Raw genomic sequence first — 27,318 nt, forward strand, 5'->3', positions numbered from 1 at the left:
TCATCACCGAAAGCCGTCTGAATCTTCCGAATGGTTTCCACTTGGCTGTCGCCCAGTTTGTGGCAAAATTTGCTGCAGTAGCGCTGCTCCAGTCGCTCCACCATTTTCCTTGCAATAAAAAAAACGACAGCACTGTGCACTACCTCACTCAAATGCTGCATCCCAACGACTGACGCTATCGGCAGGTGGGAAAAAATTTGCACATACACATGAAGGTTCAAGGTTGGCTGATGCATGCGCGCCTGTTTCATATCCATCAGGTGTTTGCAAAAAAAAAAAAACATAAGGTCGGATACTTTTCTAACAGACCTTGTACGTAGCCTGCACAGTGTGGTTTCTGTTGATCTTGCAGCTTTTTGCTGGAAAAATTTGCCTAGTTGTGGTTTTATTGCATGTAATTTGTTTTGTGTTTCTTTATCCCACTGAGACTGCTGGTGCTGGCATAGGCAGTTACGGACGTAAGGTTTAATATCTTGACTAGGCACCTTAGTAACTTCAATGTCACCACATAGACCAGCTTCTCTAGCATTCTCATCTTCCGTCTTGTTTCCTGTTATGCTGCAATGCCCTGCTACCCAGCATACCACGAGGGAAAGTTTTTCATTGTAAGCATCATAAATGGATTTCAGCAGCTGATTAAAAACAGGGTTATCCCCTACTTTCCTTAAAGCTAGTGCAGTTACGACGCTTAGTGCATTTGTGTAGATAACAGCTTTTTGTATGCCATGTTGTCGTATATGATCCACAGCCAGTCGAATACCATAATGTCAGAAACAATGGCGAAGACAGACGTTGTAGTGGGGCGGGGTCAGAGTCTCTCCTATCGGACTGAAAGACCTGCTAAAACCTCTATGCCCTGTGCAGTCTTGACTAGCCAAGCGCTAGCCATTTACTGGTCATTAAATACTCCCCGTAAAATCTTTTTAGTGGAGGTGCGGGCTCTATTCCTTCGGGCTTTGACCTTGGTGTCAGTGTTTGTTGGCTTCTTATGATACGACTATCAAAAATTGGACCCCTCGGTTAACCCCCTTTCTTCTTGTTTATTACGTAACGAGGGTCTCGAATCCAGCAACATTGATGCCTTCAGGTAGCATATGTGGGTTTATTGACCAGCTGCCTTCACCCGAAAAGATCACGTTCTCGTGACGCCTGCGGCAAAAAGGATGTTCCACGTCCGCCACCAAGGTCTGTGTGTGGTGGCGCTGGCTAACACTCCCAGGGTTCTACTAGGACGCATAAATACCCAAGAAAGTGGATGGGGAAACGGCACCGTGGTAGCTCAATAGGTAGAGCACGCGAAATGCGAAGGTTGTGGGTTCGGTTCCCACCTGCGGCAAGTAGTTTTTTCATCCACTTTAATTTCCATTAATTTATCGTTTCTTTATTTCATTTATTAAGCACAAGTAATTTCCCCTATGTTGTCCTTGGTGTCAGTGTTTGTTGGCTTCTTATGGTATGAATAATAAAAATCGGGCCCCTCGGTTAACCCCCTTCTCGTTTAATACTTTTGGTTGGAATTCAGATAAGAGCTCGTTTACATCATCTAGATTATGCATAAGTCATCTGACAATTAAATTTACCATTTGTACAGTCATTGTAGTTGGAACAAATGGTTCTGTGTTCAAGATTGCAAAGCTATGTTACTGGTCCTTTCACAGGAGCAGTAACTCTTGTGAGTTTTCCTGTCCTGGTGTGCATAAACGATGCACGCCAGTTCTTCGGTGCCGTTGATGCCAAAGAGCCTGGGTTTACCTCCATCGCCTCCTGCGAGGCGCTGGATGTCCGCATGGGCAGCGCTGTGCCATGGGCCTCGACTTTCGTGGGGTTTTGGGAGCCACTGACTCCACGCTCAGCCTCACTTCACTTGGATTAGATGAGGCAGTGCTAGCTGCACCGACCAAGGGGGCAGGCAGTGGTACTGCAAGCTCACAGCTAGTGATCTTAGCAGCCACCTTTGGCCGAGGCGGCATTGCCCCCTGACACACCACATCGGCATATGTTGTGTGCTGAAAACAAAGGAAGAACACTTACACGATTCTTTAAAAGAAATGTTTTGTTCAACCTTAAGCGCTAGTATTTCTTTATCTTGTTTCCATTTGGGACATGACTGCAAGTATGTGGCGTTCTCTCCCATCGCAGCACAGTGAAGCTTGCCTTGACAATCATCTGCAGGGTGGTCATTTGCTCCACATTTAGCACACGTCAGCCAACCATGGCAGCTCTGTGAGCCGTGCCCAAACCTTTGGCATTTGAAACATTGGCAGGGATTCAGTATATACGGTTTCACACGGATCTTAATATAGAGTCTCAATGGACTCTGGTCAAAATTAGGTGCTTTGTTGGGATTTCTTTATCATCTCGTCTCAATATGATTCTCTGTACGCTGAGTACATCTTCCGCCTTCCATCCTTCAAGCAGTTCTCTTTCAGTTAGCTTCAAAAGGTCTCGTTGCGATATTACTCCACAGACTGTGCTAAGTGAATGGTGAGGAGATATGGAGACAGGGTCAGGCGTAGGACTGCCAAAAGTCATTGTGGTGCAATTTTTAGAGCAAGTAAAATTGCGTTTTATAGCAGTTTGGAGCAGAATAAATTTTATTTTGGAGCAATTGAAGCAGATAAAATTTCACTTTAAAGCAGTATGAAGCAGGCCAATCTGAATTTCGGTGAAATAACAGAATATGGCAGCGCACTTTGAATCCACAACGAAACCTAGAATAAATCAACAGGAAGCGCATAATAGAAGCGTGGTTTGCAGTTGTAGCATACTAGATTATAAGAGCGGGTCGAGCGGTGGCACGGCGCATGCTTTCCTGTAAAACCAAAAACATCCATGGCACTAGGATCAAACTATATATTCCCACACTGATGCTCATGATGATAACGGAAAATGTGCTGAACTTATGCAGTCCAATCGATGCGGTAACATAATTTTTGGGTCATCATGTGAAACCTGCCAACCCGGGGACCTTGAAATTCGGGAGGCTCTCCAAGCGGTAAAGGAATTGCCAACGAAAATAAAAAAAAAACTTTCTTTGGGGGGTCACAGCAATGTCAGAAAAAACCCTGAATGGCTGCCGGTAAAGTTATAGGACATCTCAGCGATCGCACTGTGATGGGAGACTGTGTGTGCGCACATGTATAATTAAGGAATACGTACCATATAAGTCTTGTCATAGTGGCAAATTCGAAGTTTTACTGTGCTTCACCACATAACACTGCTGAATTACGGCGAAGCTGACTTCAACATACCAGTTCTTAGGCAGCACATACTCGATTTTTGCTACATGCATACTCCTCAACGCATGTTTCGATATGAAGTGAACTGCACTGTCCTACACTTACTGTGCACGAATGACAGATTTAGATCTGACTTCGGCCAGCCACCTTGCACAGAAGGCAAACGACACGGTTGTGGCTGCATGACGCGTTTAAAAAAATTATTGTTATTTCATGAATATTTCATTTCTTTTTCTTATTTGCAGTCAGTTAGGAGCAGTTTTACAAGAGATTTATGGCCATGTCCATACAATCGGAAGAATTGGTCGGAATTCGGGAGTCTCCTGGACAAATTGGAAGAGTTGGCCAGTACGCATGTCTCACCGCAGACCTAGACTGCCACAATCAATCCTGGGCAAGTAAAACATAAAAGTACTGCAATATATTTTTATTGCAATAGAGATTATGTGGACACTCCAGGTGCACTTCTGCATTGTTGTTGCCGCGATTCTCCGTATAAGGTCTGGGGGCGATAACATCCTTGCCGTGCAGCGTATGCTGTATGTGCGAGTGAAAGCTTGCGAGGGTCAGCCAATGACGGCGGCTTAATCTCGAATGCACAAGGGAGGTAAGTGGTGGAGAAAGGCGCGCCGTCTTCCATAGTGCGCAAGGCATGGCGGAAGGTAACGAGGTGTTCTACTATGGCGGCTGCTGCGTATGGCATGGCCTATCTTGAAAGCGATCTGCAATGGGGACAGACTGCAAGTGCGGATAGCTTAGTGTGTGCTGTATTTTCACTGCTTAGTTCACATTGAAGCGAGGCTGCACGAGGGTCAATTTGCTCGCTGCTGCTTCCACACTTCCTCACTCTAGCGTCTTAACAGCGAGCTTTTGCGGTGATCGAGTGAGCTGTGGTCATGTTTGCTTGGGCAAGCATCACGCCATACTTGTTAATTTAGTTAGTAAACAAATATTTATACAAGTTTATACGGCCGATAGAACTGCTATCCTTACTTTGTATAGCTGTCTACTAATTTGCTATCGCAATCGATGCTTCACCTTTTGGGTGAAACTGACTTTTTATTCCAAATCTACCAGTAACCCTTTGTGATAGGTAAAAATGGATCCGAGCTTGCGCATATGGGCATAGAAACAGATTGGAATTGTTTTCAGTTAGACCGACCCTGAGGTCAGAGACGCGCGCCCGCTGAACATGCTCCAACACGGGCCTCCCTAATATCTAGTTTGCTTGCAGCGCCGCCATCAACCTACTTTTCCTTGTTTTGTGCCTTGGCGCCGCACCGATCGACCCGCTCAACCGTAATCTAGTACACTCCAAATACAGCCGTCCTGGCTGTGCCGACAGCCACGACAACAGCCGAGTGTGGGCGCACACGCACCACCCATTGCCAGAAGCGCCGAAAAGTCCAGTGCTATAACCCTAAAAATTCTATGCGGGAGGTGTCGTCGCGCAGTATGTGGCATGTGTGCAGCATGTGAGCAGCTGCACCCTGTTTCAGAGAACGAATCCACTCGCTCACTGCCGGAGCACACATGCTGAAGCCACCCTGGGGCAGCGTGGTGCAATTTTCGTCAATTTGCTGTATTTGGCGCAATTTAGTGCTGGAATTTGCACTTGTATCAAAATAGCACAGTTGGCGCAGGAGTCCCACCCCAGCAGGGTTGTCCCCAATCCTCATGAGGTCAGACAGCTTGCTATGCTGTGTTTTATCGCTCAGCTCAAGTAGCAAGTCACCACTAACCATTTTCGTTGCTTTGTAACCTAGCCCTATTGTTTCTGTGAGAGATTTTGACACAGGAAATGGTGAGACTGTTCGAACAGTCTTGTCTGGATTTTGACAATGCATAACATGGAACTTCAGGAATGTTTCTATAGGTTGGGCGAAAAAGTTTAGTGTTGCATCGGTGCATCCCCTTTTCTGAGGGGGACGATCAGGAAGTGGAGAGTAGCTTGATCCCGTGGTATGTAGCATTGTGTTCAATAGTGATTGATGCCTGCCACCCACCACCGAGCCCAAAAGGAGATGTGACGACATAAGGGCAAGTTGTGTACACGCCAGCAGTACATTATTGCTATAACCAAATATGCTGTAATCTAGGTTGACTACTCACACAAGGTTAACCCTTGCCGCCGAGGAATTTGGAGGTGAGAATAAGTGAGAAGACAGGAAAGATGGAAAGTGAGAGAGAAAGAAAAAGATCGAAGAGAGAAACAGGAAATGGTGACTGCCGATTTCCTCCAGGTGGGTCAGTCTCGAGGTGGCATCTATATGAAGCCGAGGCCAAAGGGGGGTGTTGCCTCCACCAGGGGGCTGTAAAGGTCTGAGCATATGGCTTTGGCACAACCCCCCGGATCCCCTGTACCCCGGACATGGCTAAACCACGCACAGCTACACGCAGGAGGGGCCAACCCTTGTGAGCTCGGGTACATGGTGGTGCAACTAGCCTAACGTCTGCTGATGCAGACGCCCTTGCTGGGTATTTATATGTCTTGTCCTTAAAGAGTTAAGGATCAGCTAATTTTGCGTATGCCCTCTACTATAGCTTAGTGACTATGGTATGCGCTGCTGAGCTCGATTTCAGGGCTCGATGTCCGGCCCCGGCGGTTGAATTCTGATGGGGGAAAAAAGCGAAATCGCCCATACGCTTGGATTTAGGTACACGTTAAGGAGCCCCCTTGTGGTCAAAATTAATCCTGAGTCCCTCACTACATGGAGTGCCTCATAATCAGATCATGGTTATCGAACATAAATATACCAGAATGTTCACTTCAAGTACACGAGTGTTACCGCGTTCCACCCGCCTCCTCAGAAATGTGGCTGCCACAGCATGGAATTTAACCCAGAGCCTTGTGTTTGTCAGCCAAACGGCGTGGCCACCGAGTCACCATGGGAGGTGGTAAACACAGAGGGTACAATGAAATATCATGAAATTCAAAATCTTCATCTACCTCGACGTAGCACAAGGCTATAAGGGAAAACCTGAAAAGGTTCCTCTGAAAGAAGTTTCACAGCTGAACAGAAATTTGTCCTGGTCAAGGGATCGATCGCTGCCCAACACCGGCACCTTTCCGACTGCAGGGCAGTATGTCTACCTCTTTCTGCAAAAAAATATGTGTGCTTCCCTTGTAGCACAAGTAATTTCCCCTATGTTGTCCTTGGTGTCAGAGTTTGTTGGCTTCTTATGATATGACATAATAAAAATCAGGCCCCTCGGTTAATCCCCTTTCTTCTCGTTCATTACATAATGAGGGTCTCTAATCTGGCAACATCGATGCCTTCAGGTAGCATGTGTGGCTCTATTGACAGGTTGCCTTCACCCATAAAGATCACATTCTTGTGACGTCTGCAGCAGAAAGGACGTTCCACATCAGCCACCAAGGTTTGCGAGTGGTGGCGCTGGATAACACTCCCAGTGTTCAACTAGGAAATACTCAAGAAAGTGTATGGGGAAACAGCGCCACGGTAGCTCAATTGGTAGAGCATCGCACGTACAATGCGAAGGTTGCGGGATCGTTCCCCACCTGCAGCAAGTTGTTTTTTCATCCACTTTCATTTCCGTTAATTTATCATTTCTTTATTTCATTTATTATGCACAAGTAATTTCCCCTATGTTGTCCTTGGTGTCAGTGTTTGCTGGCTTCCTTCTTATGATATGACTAATAAAAATCGGGCCCCTCGGTTAACCCCCTTTCTTCTCGTACCTTATAACCAATAAGTACCTCTACCATACCTTTTGGTTTAAGTGGACAGTAATGTTTCTTTTCAAGGAATTATTTCTTTTTCTTTTGTGTGTGTGTGTGTGTGTGTGTGCATGCGTGCGTGCGTGCGTGCGCGTGCGTGTGTGTGTGTGTCTGTGTGTGTGTGTGGAGGGGGCAATTACTAAGAAAGTTTCATAGACATTATCATTTTGCATTAAAGAGAAATTAATTTCAACAGCTGTTAGCAGGAAAATTTTGATTTGTGGGCCAATTTTATTTTTGAACCAAAAATACATAAAAAACATTTTAAATGCACCCCATTTGAAACCTTGCTCTAACATCACACAAGAAAATAGATATCCCAATTCTATAAACAGTATCTACTATAACAAGTAAATGTGGACAAATATATGGCGTCATAACAGCTTACGGCTGACATAAAAACCTTACACTGCTTAAGAGAGTTTCAAGTGCATCTATTCATGAATTGGTACATTTCGCACTGCTGCATACCTAGTCTTTTTTTTTTTGTTCACTTTGGATGTTCTCACTGATGCAGCTCACAATGTGTAAAGGGTGTCATTTTCTTAAAATTTTCCAATATTTGGAGCTTGCTGCAGAAAAAAGATGAGGGCATAAAATTAAAAATCTGCTTGGGATAAATTTAATTTTCTCTTTTAACTGCAACAAACTGCATCAAAATTGGTTAAGCGGAATTGGCTCAGTGCATACCAAGTGCAACTATTTCTCCATTTATAGATATTTGGCTCCCTATGATATAAACAGTCACATTGGGAAACTGTTAATTATGACAGAAGTCCAGCTAATAAAGTGTGCACTGAACACACTGGAACCAAACTGAACTGTTTAGCTCATCTGAAAATTCTACTCAGAGAAGGTTTATTGCACCTTTGTAAAGCTGTATTACAAAGGACAACTAGCTTAATTTGCCGGCATAAATAAAAAAAAATTTTAAAAATGGCCCAGTTGTCAAACATTGCTCTTACATACCCATAAGTGTATGTCAATGCGCTTAAATACCAAATGCACTTCCATTTTAGAGTACCAGAGGCTATTCTAGCGACGCATTATGTCATGATTTGATTGATTGATTGATTGATTGATTGATTGATTGATCATCCCAAAGCAGCATGGGGGCTAGGAGAGGCACTGTAGAGATGGCTTCAGATTAGCTTGTATGAACTAATTTTGCTGTTTTGGGGCATAGCAATAAACAACTAAATGGACTGCAGTTTCTTTACATGAAACCAAAGCTAAGCACAATACCATTATTTATTGTAATAGCAATTGTGCTGACACCCATGCGAGTATTTTTTGGCTGTCGCCATGTTGTCACGGTATTGATGGTACATGCACAGTCTGTTTCGCTGCAGAAACAACCTAGCCAAGTGGACCAGCCATCACACTCCGCTCAGTCGGCTCTGCAGGGGAGACAGACAAGCGCTCCTTTCACTGCTGGCGTGCCCACACTATCAGTGTTCCTGCCGAACAGCAGCTGTGTGCACACCACGCAGTGGTGGATACGCTCACCTGAGTGGAATGGACCACATATGTAAAGCAAAGGCTACCCAATGCTCTCATTGGGCGTTGACTGTCTCGAGCACCACCAAAGCTTGCAACACTGCTGGTGGCACTCCTCCAGGTTAGTGTTGAGAGATGCCTGGTAAGCTACCAGGGGGTGGGGGCATTCTGTAAGTGTCCACTAAGTGGACATGTCTGTGTCGTCGGCTGCCAAAGTGCTGAATGGCTGGGGGCACCTGTCTCCTTCTTATGCGTACCCCAGCCCGGCCAATCAGAACCTCAGCAGCAGAGAAAAGTGGACACTAAGTGGACACTAACAAGGTAGCCCCCAGGGTTATTCTGCAAGGGGTATCCCTGCTGTGCAGCAGTGTCTTTCATTACAACAACATGTCCATCCTCATCAATACTTTTTTTTGGGCGAGTTGCTTGATCTTGAAACACATGGGTAACAACGCAAATAGACAACCACAAGAAGCGAGACATGTACACACAGGCGCAGTGTGTATGTGTCTCCCTTTTTGTGACAGTCTGTTTGCACTGCTACTCATATGTTTAATGTCCATCCTCACCCCGTGTATTGCTAGAACACCAAACTAGGAGCTCAAGCACAATGCTAAATCTCTTATCGCTTTCTGTGCGTCACCCTTTTGACAAAACTGCCAATTTTTTTTTTCACTCTGTCTCCATGAGAGTGCGGCCACTGTGGCCAGTAATCAAGATTGCCAGCTTTTGCTCAGTGCCACCTCACCATATCTGCACCATGCCACATTTGAAGTTCAAGGCACCAGAAATATGATGCTGCACCAAAGAGCTAACAAGGACCTTCTTACGGTGCAGCTCCAAGAGATGTGGTGAACCACATGCATGAATCAAATGGTTCGTATCTTTATGTGCCGACTGACTATGAAGACAGAAATCAAGATAAACACACCCTGCACTTTGTGCAACTTGCAATACACACCTGTCCACTTTTCACCATGCACCACGGCTACAAAGAAACAGCCTTTTCTGCGGCTTCGATGATCAGGAAACTTCTGCAACCAGTTGTACCGGCTCAGTTTTGCAAAACATTGCATACAGGGAGCGTTTGTGAAGCCCATTTACTTTGCGGATTGCAGACCGAGAGCTTGCTTTAAAGGGTACCTCTGAATGGAGTTTAACATATTATAGCTAACGGCACACAGAGAGCCATCATACATACTTCAAGACTTACTTCAATTCTTTGCCACAACAGTAAGGCTCCTACACACACAAGAAAAGTTAGTGCACAATAATCTCAGCACATTCAAATTATACAAAAATGCACCACAATGACCTGGCATTACATGTTGCCCTACTGAAATGTGTAGTCATTATCCCAGAAAGTGAGCCATCCAGACTTGGGGCACTGACTAGCTTAAATTGCAGCAGCTTAGTGTACATTTGTGCTTGGGCTACACATATATTCAAACAAATCAAAGCTGTCATCACTGTGCTTGTGAACCTATAGACCGTTATTTAGATACAGCCGACATGAAAAATCAAAGAACATACCACAACACAGTGCCAAGACAACCACATGATATTTGTGGATTATTGTGATCACCGGCTAACAAATGACACGCTGTAAACATAATGAATGGCTTTATGACAAGCGATAAAGTTCAATGGTCTGCAATTAATTAAGTTGGACAGTCATATCTTCAACCAGGATGTCGAGAATTAATGCTCGACAACTTTCATTTTAATTGCTGCTGCAGTATGAACAAAACAAAATGACTTGGCACTACCATATCACCACCAAAGAAAAAAAAAAGTGGTAGTTTCGCCAGAAGGGCGAAGCACTGACTGCGATATAGCAAGGTCTAGCGCTGCGCTTGAACTTCTCGTAAGTTGTTCTAACTATATATACATACGGGTGCGACTAACGTGAATGCGATACACGCCGGTACACCAACATTTCTGGTACCCTTAAAAGCATTTCCCCGCCGTGTAGGGCCTGTAATGACATCGCACAGGCTCCACTACGCTGCCCGTAAAGAGCCGCGCCAGTAAAATTACACCACGGTTTAAGCACTGATACTGTTTTGCACCTTTAATAGTTAATAGCCTGAGAAGATGACGTTAGAATGTGGGCTGCCGTTCTCAAAAAATTGAGAAATAATTTAGTCAAATGTGCAAGAGCTCGTACGAGCAACTTCAGTGATAAATAATGTTGCAAGCCGCATATAAAGCATGGTATGGTATATAGCTTACATATACCTAAATATATCCTCACGGCCACGTCAATAATTCGCTTGGGGTGTCCATATAATTGCTACCGTAATAATACATGAAACATTGAACTTACACGGCGAGTTATGAAGTCGAACTTGGAGCGGCAACGCCAGCAATCAGCGGTCTGCAAAACAAATTCGAAAAAAAAAAACACATGAAAAGGCGCATGATGAGAGCACGCGCAGATAGAAAACGAAAGTAAATACAGCGGCAGAGAAATCGGAAAGGCAAAAGTAATCGATGAATGCAATGTTTACAGCTGTCGCTATCACGCGGTCTCCACCAAGGCCGCGGCACTCAACACAGCTGCTACGTGCCCCGCATGGACGTAAGACAGCGGTACCCCAAATCTGGACCACGCGTGAGGACTAGCAACGGATTCCACATCTCTGGCACGATCAAGGAAGCTACGACTTAAGCGGTGGGGAGGGGGGGGGGGGGGTGACACGCGCAGGTCGTAACGAGCCCACGACCGAGACATAAGGGGCCGATGAAGATCGACATGCACTTCGCTCCTAATTTAAACAGCGCAACTGAACTGAGTTAGCTTACTCAAATAGCCGCTTTCTGAACATGTGCGTGACCTTTCCAACCTACGCCAGCAGCTGTCGATCCCGCAAAATGCGCAGACAAGCTGCCAAAAGTGATCAGGTTTCGACGCGGCTGCGCTCTACACTTGCCTCTCGGTCGGGTGTCCACGGCGGCTCGTCTAAATGGAAAGGACTCAGCTCCTCGTTGCCCACTGTGACGATCCGGAGGCCGCTCTTGGACTTCACCAGCTTCTTTTGCACACTTGTCATGGTGCACCAAGGCCCGTGGTAGAACCACGCACTCCACGTTTACTATCCAAAACACGCAAACACCCTTCGCACGCAGCACCTCGCTTACACACACACCCCTTTTCCGCCGCTTTGATCCCCCCAAAACGGCACTTTCGTACTTTTGTTAACTTTTGCATCATGAGTCGGCGGCGCGCCGGTCGCGTGCTGTTCAGAAGAATGAATCTGTGCACATCGCACGTAAAACATCGTTTACTAATAACACGACGTATAATACAAATTTCTTATGTGCGTGGGTGACGGTACCACTTCAAAAACGCAAGTACAGCGTGCGCAAGTGTTCTCTATGAACCATAGGTTGGCGCCCTCTGGATTTGCTTTTGTACTTTTACACCGGGATCACGGTACATGGTCGGTAGCGCCATTTATGAACTTGGTGTTGGGGTGCGGTTAGTAACATTTAATTTGTGTACGTAGTGTGGAATGTCACTATATAGTTTTAATCGCAGACGGACAAATTACTTCAGGTTGTCGAGCGAGACATCTGCACTTAGCGGTTTAGTGCACTTTTTGTGCTGAAATCTTGCCGAAATCCTCCATTGATGCGGAGTCGAACCAGCCGGACGATGCATATTCGAAGGAACGATATTACGCCGTGGAAGTTTCATGGTACGTTGCGCAGTCTTGTTCTTGTTCTGCGGTGAAATGGCGATAGTAGCCTGGAAAACTGCTCCGCAATGGGAGCTTGTTGTTCGAAACGCGATTCTCGAGCAACGATCTCCGATGACGTCCTTGTTCGGTATTGTTTGTCGCACAGCTAGCGACGTTTTATTGTTCGGCGTGCGAATTGCTACTAAACCTTTATTGTCCTTCAAATGTTGCTAGAAGAACTCAACAGCTTAGAGTGTAAATGATTGAAAAGCATATATACAGAAAAACATTGAAAACCTGTTGTATTACGAACTGAAATGGCACGGTGACCGTCTTTCTTGCCCTCATATTGTCTTTTCAGGATGCTCGCTTCAGAAATAGAACAACTCAGAATGAGTTACGAACTGCAGAATGAAGCAACCCCGGTTTTTGGAGGTCGTGCCCTTCGGTTCTTACAGAAGTGTATAATAGAACAACACCCAGCCGTTGTCATATGGCTAGAAAGCACTGTTAAAACTGCCTGGTCGAATCTGGCATTGTTTATCTCTGCAAATCTCCACGAGCAAAGAGTATCGGCCGGCACAGGCATGATAAGTTGTTTATCGGCCTTTAGAATGGTGTTCTGGTCGTGTGAGTCCATTGCACTTATCGGCGGCCCTAATTTCTCATTCCAGGCAAACTGTCTGGCTTCGTTGATTGTCAGTGCAGAAATTAACTGTCGCTGTCTGGGTTAGGTATTGCAAAGTTCACAGCAAAAACAGTGGCTATGGTGTGAAGTTAACAGTTCCATTGATAAGTGTTAGGTGTGTAGGGTTATAATGGTTAGGCGAAGGCATCGAAAATGGTTGCTAGCTCCAAAGCATGCAGCAGTCTAGTCATGTAGCATTTTTATATTTTGCACTACAACCAGTGATGCTTACACAGATGGAAAACTGTTCGTAACTGTCAGCATGCCACTGTGTGCAAGCATTGTGACTAGAACTTCCTGCAGCTGAAAGTCCAGCTTGTTCAGGATGTTTCTCCACTCAACAAATGAACCTTCCGAATACAAGCGTTGACAGCCTGACACTACAAGGGCCCTGAACCTTCTCTGACATTTTGAACATGTTTTAAATAAACGCATATATTGTTTATAGCGTGCCGCGATGATCATCTTTTGGCAAACATAGCAGGGCCATGCACCATGGGGCAGACATATAAAAAAGGAATCCCCATGCTGCTCCTCCGGTTCTTCCGGTCAGTCCCTTCTTCGCATGTGACATTAGTAGGGTCACATATGTTAGGTCAAAGAGATAAAAGTCGTTGATTGGTCAGTTGACAAGAGCCAAGGATGTTTTTAGAAGGGAGTGGGGCTCACCCATTGTGCGCCATTGATTCTTCTATGAATTAGCTTTCATTCAGTTTGCATTGCACGGAGAATGATATGGTGGAAGAGGGGACAGCGGATGAGCCCTTCCTCAAGTCCTCTTTTCTGGTTGGCTGGCGTGACCTGCAGCTTCCGCTGCACTGCACAGAATTTGTGAGGCAGAGTGTGGAGAAGTAGGCAGCAAGGAGGAGAGAACACCCATGTGAAGTGCAGCCAAGGCAAGTGGGAATCTGCGAGATTCATGTAAGGGCTCATCAAGTGCCTGTAACTTCAAAATTCTGAAAATTTCTTGCTGCTGTATGTTAATTAGAGGCTGTGTACACAGTGGCAGCTGTGTACCAACCTATATTGAACATGCACATTTTCGAGCTCGGAGGGTTTGGTGCCTTTTAGGCTCTCAGGTGTTCAGTTCGTTAGTTCATTCCTCTGTATTTCTGTGACATATGAGTGATGTTTGTGCCTCTTGTTCACGTGTGTGAAAAGATGAGCCGAAGCATCGTCACCAACCTGGACATCAACATGTGCCTGGCATTTACGATATATAAGTGGTGAGTGAAAGCCATGGCTTCAGGTAAGCAGTGTGCCTCTTTCAATCCATCGGCCATATTGTGCCGTTAAGAATATAGGATGTCTTGCATAATAAAGTGCAACACATTTGTGTGCTGTTTTAGGCACAGGATGGGGTATGTGAAACAAAAAAAACTTAAAAAAGCACTGGCACAACATTTCACACTCGGGATGTTTGTGCTGTGTGATTCCTCTGGGCAGATTGTCAAGTCTGACTAAGTAAATACTATTGTGGTGGCCTCATGGTCGCACGGCAGCAGCCAGACACCCTTTCCCCTTTTTTTGACTTGGTAAAATCTTATTGCGGAGTGTGCGGGAAAGGGAAGTGGTGCAAGGGTGCGCAACCGAGCCGTAGAGGCTGGACTAACGCAAAAATAGTCAGTTGTTGCTTGTTCTTCAGGGATGCATTACTCGCTTCTTCCTGCTGATTTCCAGCTGCACTCGCATCCCACACAGTGCTATGGTCACACCTCAAGGCACCGAAATTCGGACACTCTCCGGCGTCGACATCAAATACCTCCGTTTTGGACTGCGGATCCTGCATTGTGGTTCATTCAGGTAGAATCACAATTCGCTGCATGGCGCATCACAGCAGATTCCACGAAATACCATTATGTCGTGAGCAGTCAGCCCCCATCAACTGCTAGCGAAATTCGAGACCTGTTGCCTTCCCCACCAGCAGACAACATTTACGAGGCGTTGAAGGCAACACTAATTCGCAGGATTACGTCCCCCAAAAGCCAACGCCTACAACAGCTTCTCCATGAAGCCAACCTCGGCAACAGAATGCCAAGCCAGCTGCAGCGTCATATGCAGCAATTATTGGGCAGCAAAGTGGATGGTCTTGACAGCCTGCTTCTCCGAGAAATATTTCTACAGAAAATCTCCCTGAATGTCAGAATGGTCATGACTGCCTCAAATGAGAACGATCTATCCAAGCTGGCCGAGTTAGCCGACAAGCTCATGGCGGTAGCTCCTACATCTGTCGCAGCCGTCACAAGCGAACTGTCTCCATATGAACAGCTTCAAGAGATGAAGAACTAAATCTCGCATCTCGTAGATTCCGTGGCCGCCCTCCATACCGCATCATGGTCAACCAGAGTGCTCCGCAGTTGCCTATGAAATGCCAAAAACTGCTGGCACCATCGCAAGTTTGGCAATGCTGCACGCAAATGCGTACCACTCTGTGAGCTTTCAGGAAATGCCTTGGGCAGGTGCTGAGGGCGACCAGCATTTCTGCCATGCAAGAATGTTGCTCATCAGTCTTTTTCCTAACCGACCGCAACAGTGGTTTCCGCTTCCTCGTCGACACAGGCGCCGAAGTGAGTGTACTTCCAGCATCGCCCGCAGACCGCAAGTGCCCGAACACATTGCCTTTGCAAGCAGCCAACAACACGGCCATCACCACATATGGAAACTGCTCCCTAACTGTCAGTCTGGGCCTGAAGAGAATGCTATGATGGATTTTCATAGTAGCCGACGTGGATTTACTACGCCACTTCCGACTGTTAGTCGACGTGCATAACCTGGTTACAAGACATACGCCTCTCAGCCCTACGCTGATCAAGCCAGCAGGCCTTGTTCATTTCACTTCCATACCGAGCGAATTTTCTGATGTGACACGCCAGCGCCAAGTGGGATCCCCAGTAAAACACGTGTTTCACCACATCACCACTACTGGACCACCGGTTCACCCTCGACCACGTCGATTGTCGCTTGAGAAACTGGTGGTGGCACGACAGAAATTCTACCATATGTTGGAGTTGGGTATCATCGAACCTTCTTCCAGTCCTTGGGCATCTCCCTTCCACATGGTTCCTAAGCGATCATCGGGTGACTGGCATCCTTGCAGGGACTGTCGAGTGCAGAAGAGTGTCGCAACGCCCGACAGGTACCCCGTGCCACATATTCATGACATACTGGCAGGTCTGCATGGGGCCAAACTTTTTCAAAATTTGATCTCGTGCGGGCATATCTGCTAGATACCTGTGTCACCAGAAGACGTCCCCAAGGCTGCTATCACTACACCCTTTGGTCTATTTGAATCCTGCGCATGCCATTCGGCCTTTGCAATGCAGGCCAAATGTTCCAAAGGTTTATTGATGGTGTTCTACGGGGTCTCAAATTTTGTCACGCCTACCTGGACAACTTGCTTATCTCGAGCACCATCCCAGAAGAGCATGAAGAGCACCTGCGGATTGTTTTTTGGCGCCTATCTGAGCACGGCGTTATCATCAACGCGGCTAAGAGTGAACTCAGCCTGCCTGAGTCATCATTTCTGGGCCACATCATTTTGAGCTCAGGAGTCGGGCCACATCCATCTAAAGTGCAGGCCGTACAAGATTTTACACTGCCAACCATGAAGCCCCAACTATGTGAATTTATCGGGTTACTAAACTTCTACCGCCACTTTGTGCCTAAATGTGCCCATATCATACAACCACTTCATGGACTTCTCAAGGCAATGCAAGGATCTTCGGATGACCTGCCTTGGTGCGAAGAAGCGAAAAGGGCTTTCAACCAAAGCAAGCAGGCCTTGGCAAATGCGGCTCTCCTGCCATACCCACGGCCAGGAACTCCCCAGTATTTAATGGTCAATGCCTCAGACAGCCATCGGCGTCATGTTGCTGAGCGACGGCACATGGCAACCAACTGCATTCTTCTCGAGGAAGCTGACACCTACTGAGTGCCGCTACAGCACGTTCGGGCGTGAACTGCTGGCCATCTACTTGAGTATACACGACTTCCGGCATTTCTTGGATGGCGTCGATTTCTTCATTTTAACCGACCATAAGCCGCTGACCTATGCTCTCCGCTCTATGCGTTCGGACGATGGCACACACACGGCCCGTGAACTTCGGCAACTGGCGTACATCTCCGACTTCACGGCAGACATCTGCCATGTAAGAGGGAGTGACAACATCATCAACACTCCAGAAGGAATTAACTTCGACGCACTGGTGGCAGCCCAAAGAGAAGACGAAGAGCTAAAAAGCCTCCTAACAACAAAAACGGCCTTCAAGCTACAGTGGATGCAGATTCCGGGATCAGGCGACCAGATGTGCTGCGACACCTCTACGGGCAACCCACGCCCCTTCATGCCTGCCAATCTACGTCGCTGCATTTTCCTTTCTGTTCATAAGCTATCGCATCCTGGAATCAAAGCTACTCAAAAGTTGCTCACAGCAAGGTTCATCTGGCCAGGTATCAACCGAGAGGTGCGTTGCTGGGCAAGAGGATGCATACCGTGTCAGCATGCCAAAATTCATAGACATACTGTGACCCCGTTGGCAACGTTCGTGCCTCCAGATGAGTGTTTCGACCATGTACACCCTCGACATTGTCGGACCTCTGCCGCCTTGCCAAGAGCATGCCTATTTACTGACGTGCATTGACAGATTCATGTGCTGGGCGGAGGCCATACCTATGGCGGATATCACTGCTGACACGGTTGCTCGCGCCTTCTTGCGCCACTGGGTTGCTCGTTTCAGTGCACCATCTATAATAACAGCGAACCGTCACTTTTCGCCAGCATTACATGTTTCATTGATGCTTCTCGCACCAGAACAACTGCCTACCACCCGATTAGCAGCGGCATGGTAGAGCGTTTCCACCGCCAGCTCAAGTCTGCGCTCGCCGCAACAGAAAGCGCAACTGGATGAAGGCACTACCACTCATACTCTTGGGAATCTGGACAGCTGTCAAGACAGACATCGGCTGAAGCACGGCCAAACTGGTCCACGGAATGACATTATGCCTTCCAGGTGAATTCTTCGCGTGCAGCCCGCAAGATGGTTGTACAGCTACCGCAGTCTTAGCCACTTAGGCTACGAGACATAACGGAAAACCTTTGCACTGCGCCACCACGACGGGCAGTGCCACGCGCGGTGTACGTACCATGAGAACTCGCTTCGTGCACACACATGTTGGTGCGCCATGACGCAGTTCATCGGCCACTCCAACCACCGTATAACGGGCCATTCCGAGTGCTGCGTCGAGGTAAGAAGCAGTTCATTGTCGACGTGCGCGGTCGTCACGAAGTGGTATCACTCGATCGGCTGAAGCCAGCGCACATTGAAGAAGCAGACACCGTTTCACATGCACTGTCATCTCTGACACCACCCTCCAAAGCTCTACTCGTCCAAACATGCCAAGTCACAAGGACTCGCAGTGGACGAGTCTCCAGGGCGCCCCGTCGTATGGGCTTGTGAACAGTTTAAATCGTCCTATGAATGTTTGCTAACTCACTAGGAGGGAAAGTGATGTGGTGGCCTCACGGTCGCACAGCAGCAGCCAGACACCCTTTCCCCTTTCTTTGACTCGGTAAAATCTTATCGCGGAGTGTGCGGGAAAGGGAAGTAGTGCGAGGGTGCGCAACTGAGCCGTAGAGGCTGGACGAATGCAAAAATAAAGTCATTTGTTGCTTGTTCTTCAGGGACGTATTACTCGCTTCTTTCTGCTATTTCCAGCTGCGCTCGCGTCCCACACAACACCATGTACAGTCGGCGTCACCCTTGTGTATAGTGCAGGAATGGTGGCCTATGGGGCGCTCCAGAGGCAGCCAGTGATGTCTGATACTCCTGTCACACCGGGTGTTTTAATGTCATTCGAATGCGAATGCCATTCGGTGCAACGAATGTCATTCACCAGTGAAGGTGCTACACTAGAAAAATTGATGTCATTCAGAGGTGATATCAATGGCGATCATTCCAAAAAAACTTAGTGCGTAAAGTAGAACAAGGTAGGCATAAAGTACTTGCATAAGCAATCCATTTATTTAAAAATGTTTTTGGGCGTCGCTTCACTGAAAAAAAAAATTTGTAATGCATATAAAACAAGTTGTTCTATTTCAGACTATGTGGCCACTATGAGCCAAAACAAGGCTTAGCCACCTGAGTAGTCACTGATAAATTGAAAACAAACAAAATGGCTGACATGGCGATGCTGGACGACGACGCTACAGTGGCCTAGATGGGGCAGTGTAGCAGGCGCCTCTCTCCAGGTGACCTTTGCAGCGTCGGCGGTAGCAGCAGTGCTGCGGTTGAACTGTCTTCCAAGCTAGCAGGCGAAACTATAGACCTCCTACTCTGCCCAGGCGGCGCTGTGGAAAAACCCGTCACCAGCGCCCCCATCGCAGACTTGGCGCGAACTCAGTAGTGAAAAAAGAGCTGTCCGGAAGCGAAGGTGCATAGGCCACAATTGGACCCTCTGCTTTCGGTTGTGTTGAGGCATGGGTTCCTAAAAATCAAGGACCTGGAAAGCTTCTTCCGCCCATCCACGCTTCGGAAACGGAGGAAGCTCAGCAGGGCGAAGTATGTGTACAATATAAAAGAAGTCTCAGGTGTTATTTCGGCATGCTGCAACTCGCGAGTACAGAGAGCATCAGGTTTGTTTATAGGCATATCAGCGCAAAAATCTAAGCATTTAAAATTGGTTCATATTGAAAATGTTCTGAACCCAAGACTAAGTGTCTCCTACATTTTTATGCATTTTATCGTAATGTTTTTCTCGCAGTTATTTACACAGAGTAAATCTTTCCATAGTCTTTTTCAGGGCAGCAAACATAAAATGTTTTCCAAGGCAGCAAACAGCATGCGAACGTAATGAAAGTAAGCTTCTTACAGTGCCTACGAGCCGCATTTTTCTTTCTTGCAGGAGCTACAGCCTCGCTCAGTAGCTTTGAACTTTTTTCAGACGCTTCAATTCAACAAGCGCGCACAAATAAATGTAAATAAATGCGACATCTTTTTCTTTACACATATGAGTTACTTAGCAATTACTCATGCAGTGCTCCTACATTAACTTTATTGCTCACATTTGAGAAACGCAGGCTCCGTACATTGAGAAACGTGCTTGTTGTATCGGCGCAGGACATACAAAATACCGAAACTAAAAATGAGCTCGCGATACAACGATGCTCTAGAACAGGATTTTGAATTCATAAATGAACCAAAATATTTGGTTAAACTGACTTGCCAAATCTCCATGTTCCACTTGTTGAGTCAAGCAGAGGCGGACGCCTGTTAAAAGGTGGAAATATCGATGGCACATACGCAGGATGGTTTGCAACGTTGTTTTTTCTGTTACCAACTAAGTGGCGGCTGCAGATTCTTGAGTTTTCGCTTGGTTACCGCGGTCCTCCGTCAGAGCTATGCAACACAATTACAACAGAACAAAATTGTCGCACTTTCTCATGCGAGCTGCTGTGTTGTGGGGAATGCAAGTAATTCCATTACACAACAGGTCGAACAGCCCATATCTAGCGCTCTCGCCTTTCCCCTTCATACGATCACGATGGAAATCGGTAAAACTGAACATTGTTATTCAGTCCTTCACGTTCATGGCAATTTACAACACAACAATAGCGTCGATTGCGGCGTTTCTTCGTAGCACACGGAGCTATCGAGCTTACCGTCGTTTCTGCCATCAGTCTGACGGGTGAGCCAGCAAGCGCTTTATGGCAGTTTGGTGGCATGTCCTACTTGCGGAGAAATTCATAGCTCTCTGTCTGGGTGTTAAATGCGCAAAACACTTGCAATATGGACCAAAATCTAGTTAAATCGTTTCGCAGTCGCTAGCTGCACAGGTAACTTAGCAGGGGAGTCGGGCTTCACACTACTCAATTACTGCCTCTTCGCACCGGCAGGTGGCACTACGCGTCTTGCAAAACTCCAAAGTCTGACGTCTATTGCAGCGAATGCCTCACATTTCACGAAGGTGTTCGCATGATCTTATGGCACGCAAGTGCTTTTCTTCAAAATTACCGTTTGTAAAAGTTTATTTCATATTCTTTGGTTACAGCGAAGAAATAAATGTGAAGTGCATACGGTAGATACAAAGCACCCACTGAAATGAACTTGGTGTCTCTGTATCCACCACTGAAATGTGGCTGCGGTAATAAACATGTTAAAAATGAAATTTAGACTCAGCAGTAGCACGGCGGTTTTAATTGCTTTTGTCCAATTAGTATTTACACTACACGCTTCCTGAAGTTTGGTACAACTTTTCACAAGGATATTGGAGAACTCAAAACTTGTGAAAATTATTGACACCCAGACGAACTGGATGGTATGACAAAAAGAAGCTAATTACTCAACTTGGATGGTAAATTCATGCAGTTATATAAGTGCAGGTTGAATCCATCCATGGAATAAACAAATATGAGTGCTGCAATATGGTCACACAAGCAATTTATTCTCAAGAGCTTAACGCCACCATATGAATCAGCTGCAGAAATGAACCAACACAAACACTGAAGCAGAAGGAAAAGAGGGAAACTTCAAACAAATCGCAGAACAACTGCTTTAGTTTAAGAGACCATGCAAAGGAGGGGGATTTGCAAGGTTATGTTGCAAGAAAGAAACACAAGGATGCAGTTTTTGCACATGCATGCACGTTAACAATCTGTATAGGTAAAATCTCCACTTAGGTCAATCTGCTGAGCTTGAGGTGCTTGGTGGAGTTACGCTTCAGGAGATTTGATTTGTTGACGCCTTTCACAAAAAGTGAAGCCTCATGTGATATAAAAGCCTACAATTTGCGGCGTTAGGCTATTTGCGTGGTCTTCGCGTCCAACCTGTAGTGGAGCAGCTTTATGAATCATCTGCAGAACATCCACAATGCTTTCGCAGTGCAGTTTCTGTGCGCTAAAGTAGTTTCTAAAGACGTCTTCTGAGCATGTGATGAACGTGAACAGTTCGAGTGAGGGGTACACCAAGCCACCACGGTCGTTGTGCTTTATATATTCTGCTGCAGCTAAGCGGCACCCTTCCTGTGCTGGAAACAAAAGACGGTCGGTGCAAGACGGATGCTTGGTTGGCAATACACTTCTTTGCCACATAACCAGCAATGTGGCATATAAGCCTCGAGTCACTCCTCCTCGCGGTGTAGGGATGGTCTACAGGTTCTCCTGAAGCAGATGAAGGTGCCGGCTTGTCTATTTAAGATTTTACAATGTTCACCAGTTTCTGTTTTGCAGTTTTTTCTTGGTCTTCAATGCTGAGGAGAGAACTGATAGTATGTCCCTCGACATTGGAACCTGTAACACTGCGGGTGAGGTTGTAAAATGACAAGTAGTTAACTGTGAGCAGAAACTGCTGTGGCATTGGGTGCGCATTGCAGCTTGACGACATCCTTACTATGCCAAAAAATTCTTAATCTTGTCTTGACTGAGCCAGGATGTCAGAACATAGCTGAATCCAACCACTTTATTCAGGTAGCCAAGCAGCTCAAGTGTACTAGTAAGAGTCACCCTTAGCCCCTCTGCAGTGGACACACTTAGGAACTGCTGCTTGTCGGCATGAGCCTCCCATAGATTTAGGATATCAAGTATTTCTTTTATGACTTCCACATTAGTAGAGGCTGGCTGCAGAGCTTCTGCAGCATATCTGCTAGTCATAACAGCTATCAAAGATTTTATTCGCACAAAAAATTTCTCTGTAGCTTGAATGTTGCCACACTGTCTTTCAAGCTGAGTGCGGTACAAAAAAAATGCCTGCAGTGGATCGTGTCCGAATACAGTAGCTGAAAGGCATAACTCGCTCTAATTTTCTCAAAATTGTTGGGAGCTAAGTGAACAGTGGTTATACTTGGTATCACTTTCAAGGTTAAGTTTCAAGGTTAAGTTAAGTTTGAAGGCTTTCACAAACTCCAACGAACTAGCCCCTCAGGAGTGTTCAGCAGGGTTGTCAGAAGTCGTTTGCGAACGTTTTTCATGAGATGGAGGAAAATCAGAAAGGAAGTAAAGAAAGTGGCTGCTGTCAACAGGGTGCACAGTTTTGCAGACCACTTCCTTCTATGAAGTATGTATGTTGAATTTTCGCCACATCACTCTGTTCCATGAAGCTCCATCACAGGCTAAGTAGTCCACGAATAGGCCAGCCTTCTCTGCCAAAACTGTAGCCTCCAGCACAATTTTGGCTAACAGGTCACCTCTGACACTCTCATTGTTACCGAATATTCCAAGCATCTGCATCCAGCTGCCCACAAGTGGCACAAACAAGATGACAAGCCCGTGATTGCAGGGCAGTGATTCTTGGCCCTTAGGCGTGTCCTGTGCCAAATCTACAAAGCCTTCAATCTTGCCTTCAGTGTTCACAGTCAAGTGCTCGGAAAGCTTCATTTCGTCAATGACGATACCTCCATGCCGGTGCATATTGTCAAGTTGGGCTACTTTGGTTTTCAATGTGCTCAGCCTCTTTTCATTGAAGCCATAGCCAGTTCTGTAGCGAGCAGTGTACTTGCGTATTGCGGTTTCGCTTTGAAGTGCAAGGATGTTTTGCTTCCTCATGTACTGATACAACTTTGGGCTTCTTATCTTGAGCAAAATGCACTCCAGCATCCATTCATTGGCGTATCGCATTCCACGTAAACTCTTCCTTTTTGCTGCTTCAAAGCACTGTTTGACGGCAAGCTGCTGTTTTGGAGGTAGTGATTCTGTCTTTGCTGCTAATGCTTCTTCAGTACTAGCAGAAGATTCATTTTTCAGTCTCTGAATGTGTTCTTCAAGGCTTCCCAGCCTCAACAAGAGCCTCTTGGTTCTGCACTTGCATACCTTCAGCTTCGGCTCGGCACTTGCACAGGTGTTAGCCGTTGTTTTCCTATGCTTCAGTCACGACTACCGCGTGAGAAGGGCCTTTCTTAAATACTTGCAGCTGATGCAAGGCGTTCCCTCCTTCTTCGCGCTTCCAAGGCACTTAATGCTGAAAACAGACCACACTTGAACTGTATTTGGCCTTGTAAGTTTGTAGTCGGGTTGCTCAACAAGGAATCGGGATGAGCAGCTGCTCCTTTACACATGTGCAGTGCACATGCTTGACCCAGAACGGTTTCCACATCCCGCATTGTAACTACTGCCGCCTCTCCTGCGAGCTTCCCGAGCACAAATATTTTCAAGTTGAAAACACCATGTGTGTTTACAGTAAAAAACACTGCCTTTTCTATGCTGACGTCCCCTTTGCCGGCGTTCAGGGAGCAAGACGTAAAACACGCACCATCAGCGTTACGTAGCTCATGAAATGTCCAGTACTTATCTGGCAGTCTCGCTTCTTTCAAGGAGGTAACTATTACAACGGCGCCTTCGCTTGTCGTCGGCTTGTCCAAGACATCAGGCTTGTCTGTAGTAGACAGTCATGGCTTTTTACTGGGCACGACATCCTCTGCAGATTTCCTGTTCCTTTCATTTCTTTTAGCAGGCAAGCGCTTACTTGAATATGAAGCAACGTCTGGTAGAATAGTTGGAACGGCGTCCGGTGTGAGTGTCGGGATCCCGCGCGGAATTCGCACCTCCATGCCATTAATATAATAAACAAAGTCCCTGAAGATGAAATGCTTCTCAATATGCAACTCACAAACAGCACAATCAGGTGTGAGTCTCCTGTCGTCTCTGCGAAGGTTGTGCTCCCACACGCTTCTCTCCGGGTCGGCGGGTGCTTTGAATAACGAGAGTTTGGCCGTTTGCTTGATCCGGGAGTATCCTGTGTTGCACCCCGGTGCGAAACAATAGTTCAGACATTGCTTCTGAGCCATTTGGGCATTGTAGTAGCCAACATTAAAAAAAAAATAATAAAACGAGACACACCATCTAACAAGCACTGCGGACGTCCACTGCCACGTGCAGAACGGTGATCACATTCAAGATTGGTTGACTACAGCACCGCCGCTCTGTTTGCCAGCAGCAGTGTCAGGCTCCTCAATGCGCGGCCGCCTCCGCCCGCTGCACTGCCCTTGTAGGCCACCGTAACGATGCTAAGTTGCAGCAGGTGAAGCGATTAGTTGGCTGCGTACTTTGCATTACGAGCAAGGCATAATAATCAGAGGAAGTGATTAGACATTCTAATAGACGCACAATCAAGACACAGCAACAAAATTAGCAGTGTATTCAAGCAAACTTGTTCATTGTTGTGGCTGTGATTCCCAATTCTTCCATTGTTAACTGAGAGCATTGGACACTTTAAAAAAATAAGCGTTGGTTTGAAGACACTTTGCCAAACCTTGTAGAAAATCACTTCAAGCAAGCTTTCTGTGTGTCACCCCTACGTTCAGGTATTTGGTGGAATCCTGCAGATCTGTCTTGGAGCGCCAAACCACACGATTGAGAAAGCCGATCTCCGTGGAGAAGCGAGGGGCGGTAGGATTGTACAGATTGTGTTCCAGTGCAGAGGACAGAACCATTGTGCACCTTTTTGGCATCGGTCAATCAACGGTGAACGTGCTGCGCAGAGAATTCGGCAAAACTGTAATTGATCAGCTTGAAAGGGAGTAGCTTCGTATAATCCGCCGCCAAGAAATGAAAGAACATGTGAGGAAATTTTTTGCTCTGAGTGCCTTTCCTCAGGGTATTGGCGTTCTTGACAGCTGCCACTTTTGTGTGTCGCCACCGAAGGAGAATGCCATAGATTATCACAACTGTAAAGAATGGTAAGTGCTACAAAAAGCTTTTTTTTTTTTTACTTTTATAACAGCATTTCGCAAACACAGCTTGGGCCTTATCTCTAACGTTCGGGAACTGTTAAACCTATTATGGCCGTTTTATTGTCCATAATTCTCCAGAGACTATTGCGTGTGAAATTGAAAGCATATAACAATCTTTCATGGTCTTTCGTTCTTGTTTGTTATCAGAGTTTCATAAGTTTGACTTGCAAGAGGTTTCTTCCTTACATTTCTTGTAGAGCATATTTTTTGTTAGCATGGCACAAAACTATAGCTACTTAGTAGCCTTGGTCTCTTCAGCAGCACTATGAGCACAAGTGACTTGTACCATTTGGTCAGAAAATTACAATGCAGAATACACTGAAGTGCAGTGCATAATCATACTTATGTATTGCTTTCTGTGTAGGTACAGCATCATACTTTTGGCGATGGTAGATCGTATGTACCAATTTCGGTACATAAATATTGGAGCGCCAGGCAGGTGCCACGACACCAACGTGTAAGCAAGGTCAGGATTGTCTGCGTTGGTTGAGGGTGCACACTTCTCATTGCCCATAGCTGTCATTGAGGATGTTGAGGTGAGGCCAATTATTCTGTGTGACCAGGCATTTCCACTTACTGCCACCCTCCTGAAGCCATTCCCAAATGCCTTGCCTGACACACACGAAGCTGCTTTTAACTATAACCTATCAAGGACGAGACGCATTGTTGAAAATGCATTCAGAAGGCTGAAAGCTTATCATGAAAGCTTATATTATGAAGAGAATGGAGTGCGCCTTGCCCAATGCAAAGCATGCAATTAGGGCATCGTGTATTTTACACAATATTTGTGGTCTCAGAGACACTGTGGAACAGCGGTGGGAAAATGAAGCCACTGCATTTGATGTTCTGTATGAGCAACCATCGCGCACCAGCACTGCATTCCATTGCAACGGGTCATGAAGTCACAGCTGCCCTTGCGCAGTATTTCTGGAAACGGGCACAAAAAAAACAAACAATGAACTCAACTTAACAATAGGAAACACACTTCCGGTTTTTTTTTTTTTTTTTTACTATGCCTCAAGGAGTGTATGGTGCCAATTGAAGAGGTCACTTGAAGTAAATACAGAAAATAGAAAAACATTTATTTGTGAATAGCATAATTTTCCTGTTATTTCTTCTAAAACTGCAATTAAACATTCTTCACGTTCAGCAGCAGCTTCATCGAGCCTTATTTGACGCTCGCGCATCTGCAGCTCCTTCTCTTTTGACAGTTCCAGGCTGAAGCGAAGCTGCCGCTGCTCCTCAACTACTTGGGATAACAGCAATTGCTGGGAGGGCTGCCTTTTGTTTGGGGCCTGACTGTCAGCTCTCTTCCGAGCTGCTGGTGGTGTCGGCGCTTATGAGCCCTCCTCGCTGTCGGACATGTTCAACAGCGGTGATGGGTTATCACTGGCAATGGCCGAGCCCTCTGTTGTGGATGAAGTTTCACAGTCCACAAGCACCCCACCACCAAACGAGCCGTCTTCTTCATAACCAAAGTCATTTCCAGACTCCATGTCCCTGATGAGCTGAAAAAAAGTGAATACAATAAAAATGCAATCCATTGTTACCCAAATGTTTCTGAGAAAATATTCCAGTGATTTCATATACATAAACCTGTGCAGGCAAAACATTTCAGAGATACTGAAAAAAACTATATTATAATTTAATATTAAGGTTGTTGCAAATGTTACAAATACCATATTTACACGATTGTAAGTCAACTCAAATGTAGGTTGACCTCCCCCACAAAATCGCATGCCTCAA

General features: G+C 46.1%; 1 protein-coding gene and 1 long non-coding RNA gene across 2 annotated transcripts in view; one reads left to right on the forward strand and one right to left on the reverse strand.

The window, feature by feature from the left end:
• The window catches only part of LOC142576558 (zinc finger FYVE domain-containing protein 21-like), an 88,614-nt gene extending 76,948 nt beyond the window's left edge, over nt 1-11,666 (reverse strand). The window contains exons 1-2 of the mRNA XM_075686730.1: nt 11,418-11,666; nt 10,811-10,861 (exon numbers count right to left, since the gene is read on the reverse strand). Coding sequence (XP_075542845.1) covers nt 10,811-10,861; nt 11,418-11,537 — 171 coding nt within the window. The 5' untranslated portion in view covers nt 11,538-11,666. The remainder of the gene's footprint in view (nt 1-10,810; nt 10,862-11,417) is intronic.
• Nucleotides 11,667-13,652: 1,986 nt separating this feature from the next.
• Nucleotides 13,653-27,318, forward strand: part of LOC142574353 (uncharacterized) — a 47,044-nt gene continuing 33,378 nt past the window's right edge. Inside the window, exon 1 of the long non-coding RNA XR_012826508.1 lies at nt 13,653-13,776. This is a non-coding gene — a long non-coding RNA (uncharacterized LOC142574353). The remainder of the gene's footprint in view (nt 13,777-27,318) is intronic.

This window comes from Dermacentor variabilis, chromosome 3 (genome assembly GCF_050947875.1).
Source record: "Dermacentor variabilis isolate Ectoservices chromosome 3, ASM5094787v1, whole genome shotgun sequence".
Taxonomy (NCBI): Eukaryota; Metazoa; Arthropoda; class Arachnida; order Ixodida; family Ixodidae; genus Dermacentor; species Dermacentor variabilis.